Below are 5,196 nucleotides of genomic sequence, written 5' to 3'. Positions count from 1 at the left end.
GAAAATTGATTTTTCGGTGCAAGTTGTTGCACCGAAAGTTGCAAGCACCGAAAATGTTGAATTTTGGCATGGTAAAATCACAAATTTAATCACTGTACTTTAGGGTATTTATAAAATTAGTCTTTAAGCTTCAACTATAAATACCCTAACCCATTTAGCTTCAAAATCATCCCAAATCATTCTAGCTTTCTCCCAATACTAGAGAATTTAGAGAGTTTTCTTGAGAGTTATTTTCTCCTTTTTATCAAGAGAGAATTGTTATTATTTTCTCCTTGTTAGATCGAGAGAAGTTGTAATTCCTATTTTCTCATAGTGAAATTCTTCTATCGTTGCCCGTGGTTTTTACCCTATATTATTCAAGGGTTTTCCACGTAAAACTTGTGTCTTCTTTATCTTCATTTTTATTTTCTCAAATTATCAGTTGAGATTTTGCTCTATCCGATAGCCATATTCCGCAACAATTAATATATGCTTACATACTTTCAAAAATATTTTTGGATCCTTCACTGATGGCATTCTATTTTTATTTGTATCGGGTTGGGTTAAAATTCAACCGCTTCAAATTATTTTATAAGTTAAATTTAGTAATGCAGACTGCTTTCTAAAAGATAGAAAGCAGCAAAGCTTGAAAGGTATAACTATTCAGGAAGTTATTAGTTTTTACACATTGGTATAACTATTCTGTATATGTATATACTAAAACTACTTCAATTGCCATTTGCTGATGAATCAACCCCTTGCCAACACCATTTACAGTTTCTCATCACCTCACGAATGTCTTCCGCCGAATCGTCGCTGCCGCTGCTGGTACGAACTCAAAGCCTCGACGAACTCTTCCTTCCCGAAATCGGGCCACAGTTCTTGAGTAAAGAAGAGCTCAGTGTAAGCCAGTTGCCACAACAAGAAGTTGCTGACCCTGAGTTCACCACTGGTTCTTATTAACAAATCCGGGTACGGATACTCGGTACAATTCGTTTCCAGCTCTTGTTCGATTAAGCCTTCGTCGATGTCTGCCAGTTGGATTTGGCCGTCTTTTGCTCTCTCGACTATGCTCCGGCATGCTTGTACAACGTCGTATTTACCGCTGTAGCTGACCGCGACGATGAGTTGTAGTCGGGTGTTGTTTTTCGTCGTCTCCTCGACTTTGTTAATCAAACTTAGCAGCGATGCGGGAAGCTTCGATGAATCCCCGATTACTGATATCCGAATGCCACTTCTGTTGGAAACAAAATATGGTGTCAGAGATTTGATTTCCCACGTTTGATGAAATTGAGCTGTCTAAAATTACCTTTGAAAAGACTCCATCTCCGACTCCAACGCTCTTTCAAACAAACTCAGCAAGAAATTAACCTCCACCTGCGATTTAGCTACACCCCCAATTAATACTCACTCCAGATTTAACCTTCTACTTCCTATCTTTTGTCTTAACCCAACTATGACTATATTACTTCAACCTTTTATTCAACAAATATTTACGATTATATTCTATCATAACAAATATTAAAATATTTACTATATTATAATTAGGAATGTGTGTGAGTCAAATAAAGTTGAATTTAAAAACTAACTTAAAAATTGAATGTCTATATCAAATTTAATCTTACTCTAACATTCGGTGATATTTTACTTGATCCAACTCAAAATAAATAAATTATTTCCCTCATCTTTTTTTAAAAAAATAAGGGACAATATAAAATTATATAAAAAGAGATATTATAGTAATTACTCTTATTTATCTTGTTTTATTTGATAAAAATAGGAAGGTAATTAAAAATTAAAAAAATATTATAGTAATTATATCTAAATATATAATATTACTATTATAAATCAAACCGTATATTTTTTTAACTTAAATGCCATTCCATTTAATTTTATCTTTCACAAAAACTAATCTAATTTAAACTCAATTTATATATATATATATATTTATAAGATAAGATAAGATAAAAAATGATCGAATCAAAATTTTATATTCATCTTTGATTATACTATTATTTAATCTAAAAATATTGTAGTAACTTTTAAACAAATAAATTATTGTATAAAACATCCGTAACGGATACTTCAACCTTAATTTAGTAGTATGAACAAGATTCATGACCTTAATAAAAATAAATGGAATCAGTAGTATATAATTTACCTTGGGACGAATCCAGTTCTCGGAAGAGAAAGCGAAGACAGTGAGAACCTGGATTCCCCACTGACAGCACAGCTCCACCATCTCCCGCAACGACTTTACACCGGCTTCGTGCCCGGCTGAAGTCGGTAATCCCCGCTGGCGAGCCCACCGGCCGTTCCCGTCCATTATCACTGCAACGTGCTTCGGCATCAACTCTCTGCTCAGCCCGGCCGGAAGCTCCACCTCTTTATCCTCCACAGAAGCCCTCCCATCAGTTAGGCCGGTCGTAGCGGCTTGTAGCTTATAGTCATATCGTTTGGGAAGAGAAGAAAAAAGGTCCGTTTGGTTCCAACCGGTTTGAACTACTAAACCAGGTTTTGGTTTAGTCTTGGTAGGAATTAACGTATTCGCGGCAGGAATAGCGACGCGCAGGGATAGCATTATCTTTTCCTTTTATGGAAATTTGAAGAGCGTTGGCTAGCTGCGATATTTACCGCCACTCTGCGACGTTCGAATTTCCTGTTTGGATGGTGTACATATAAAACGAAGGATAAGGTCCGGAGATGAGAAGAAACGGCACCAGATATATTGGGTTCTAAAATGTGGTTTAAATTTTTTTAGGGTAAAGTATAGTAATGGTCACTGAACATTTCTGAAACTTACATTTAGGTCCCCCAACATTTAAAACTTGCAATACAGTCCCCCAACAGTTATTCCGTTTGCAATATGGTCTCCCAACTTAAACCACAGTTAGAAAATTAGGATAAATTATATAAACGGTCATTGAACTTTTCAGTCACTTGAATTTCAGTCCCCCAACTTTTAAAACTTGCAAAATAGTCATCAATTTCATTCTAAACCCCAATTTCCAAAGTAATTCAATTTTATTCTAAACCCTAAATTCTAAAATACTTCAATTAAATTCTAAAATACTTCAATTTAAGGTAATATAGGCTTGAAGAAAGAGTTCAAGGCACAGACACAACGAATAAAAATATATTTATATAAATGTATATTTATATTTAGATGTATAAATAAAAAATATATTCATATATTAATGTATGAATCATTTATATTTTTTTGAATATTTTATTTTTAATAAGAAATTAAAATTATTAATTATATTAGAAATACTCAACTTAAGATTATATATATAATCATGAATTATAAATATGAAAAATATAATTATTAAATTTAGTTTAAAAATATATAAATCTTAAATTTATTCTTTTAAAATATTGTATCAACTAATATTTAAAAAATATATTAAATCTATCAAACAATTTATCAAATATAATATTTTTTTATTGTAAAAATATAATATTTTCCCATCATTTATTGCTTTCAAATTTTTTGCCGAAGTTCAAATCTCATTATTTCCATTTTACATTATATTCTTTTTTTTCTGGCATTGGTCATACTATTAGTATATGTATTATTGTATATCTCTTAACACAAACGATTTGTGTTAGCTTAGTGGCTCCACCCTATATCTTTCATTTGCGTGACTCAGGTTTGAGTTTGCCCAAGACCCAAATTTTACTTCTTTGTAACTTAATTTTCTTCTAATTAGGAGGTGACATGTGTCACCAATAACACATCATGATCATGTGTTAACACATGTCAGATCCTGATTAAATGATTAATTTATTAAATTTTATTTAATTTAGGACCAAATTGATAGCATATATAAATAATTAGGTGGTAACACGTGTCACCAATGACACGTGTCATGATCATGTGCTAACACATGTCAGATCCTAATTAAATGATTAATTTATTAAATTTTATTTAATTTATGACCAAATTGATTATATAAATAATAAAGACTGAATGTATAATAATGTCAATTCCTTTTAACTGCCACATCATCATTTTTATCAATTGGTAACGACTAGTGGCTTAGTTGAAACAGTTAAATAATTATGTGGTATGATTGATAAATTTAAAAGATCGATGACAAATGTAAAAAGGGCTAGATAGTTAAGTTGTCAACCGAGTAGTTTACACTTTTATTTATACGTCAAAATAACATTTTATAAATTTAAAATTCGAATTATTTTCAACCTCTTTTATATCCTAACTACTTTTTTTAATTAAAAAATTTCTTCAACAGATAAGAATTATACTATTATATTTATATAAAAAATACGTATCACATGAAATAAGATGAAATTAAATAATAATAACTTTGACATAATTGAATTTAATTTAAGTATTTTGGAATTTAGGGTTTAGAATAAAATTGAATTACTTTGGGAATTGGGGTTTAGAATGAAATTGATGATTGTTTTGCAAGTTTTAAAAGTTGGGGGACCTAAATTCAAGTGACTGAAAAGTTCAATGACCATTTATATAATTTATCCTAATTTTCTAACTGTGGTTTAAGTTGGGGGACCATATTGCAAACGGAATAAATGTTGGGGGACTGTATTGCAAGTTTTAAATGTTGGGGGACTTAAATGCAAGCTTCTGAAATGTCCAGTGACCATTACTATACTTTACCCATTTTTTTATTATCACGTATGGTTAAAAATATTATTGGTTGAATTATTTTGGTTTTCTTTAATTACGTAAGCTGCTTAAATTCTCAATTTCTCACAGGCCACTAATTTCTTTTTGTTTTCTTTTGCCGGTTTCTTGCGAAACTAACCAAGGCAAGTGCGATGACATTTTATGTAAACAGACTTTATTTTTTAATTCATTTTAATTCAATATATTATATTAAAATCGGTTTTTATTTTATTTTACAATGTTATATATTTAAATTTACTTTAAATATATAAGGTTTGTGATTCAAATTCATACGTTTTGAATGGAATAATTTTAATTAGGAGGGTCAACCTCAAAATAAACTTATGTAGTGTCTTGTTTGAATTAACCAAATAATAGATTAAATATAAGTGATTATATTTAAAAAAAGTTATGGGTATCAAATTCAACACTATCAAGTTTAAGTTTTAAAACATATAAAACTTATTACTTATAAATACTTAAAAAGTTACAATTTAATGTACGAACCAACTTACCTCAGGAATTGTTATTGTTCCCAGAGGTTACGTGTTCGAGCATTAGCG

General features: G+C 30.6%; 1 protein-coding gene across 1 annotated transcript; it reads right to left on the bottom strand.

The window, feature by feature from the left end:
• Positions 1–623: 623 nt before the first annotated feature.
• On the bottom strand, positions 624–2,657 carry LOC120142043 (dehydrodolichyl diphosphate synthase 2-like). The gene is made up of 3 exons (XM_039156800.1): positions 2,141–2,657; positions 1,289–1,356; positions 624–1,216 (listed from the first exon to the last, which is right to left on the bottom strand). Exons 1-3 carry the CDS (start codon positions 2,558–2,560, stop codon positions 769–771), a joined length of 936 nt encoding a protein of 311 aa, XP_039012731.1. The 5' UTR covers positions 2,561–2,657; the 3' UTR covers positions 624–768.
• Positions 2,658–5,196: the final 2,539 nt, after the last annotated feature.

Source organism: Hibiscus syriacus, unplaced genomic scaffold (assembly GCF_006381635.1).
Source record: "Hibiscus syriacus cultivar Baekdansim isolate YM2019G1 unplaced genomic scaffold, ASM638163v2 tig00110819_pilon, whole genome shotgun sequence".
Classification (NCBI taxonomy): domain Eukaryota; kingdom Viridiplantae; phylum Streptophyta; class Magnoliopsida; order Malvales; family Malvaceae; genus Hibiscus; species Hibiscus syriacus.
Note: the sequence above shows the minus strand (reverse complement) of the source record. Positions and strands in the feature narration are given on the sequence as shown.

Coding starts and splice junctions, on each gene's coding strand:
- LOC120142043 (XM_039156800.1), bottom strand. CDS start 2,560: ATGCTATCCCTGCGCGTCGCTATTCCTGCCGCGAATACGTTAATTCCT. Junction 1,357..2,140: donor AGAACTGGATTCGTCCCAAG/GTAAATTATATA, acceptor GCTAAATCGCAG/GTGGAGGTTAATTTCTTGCT. Junction 1,217..1,288: donor GAGATGGAGTCTTTTCAAAG/GTAATTTTAGAC, acceptor TGTTTCCAACAG/AAGTGGCATTCGGATATCAG.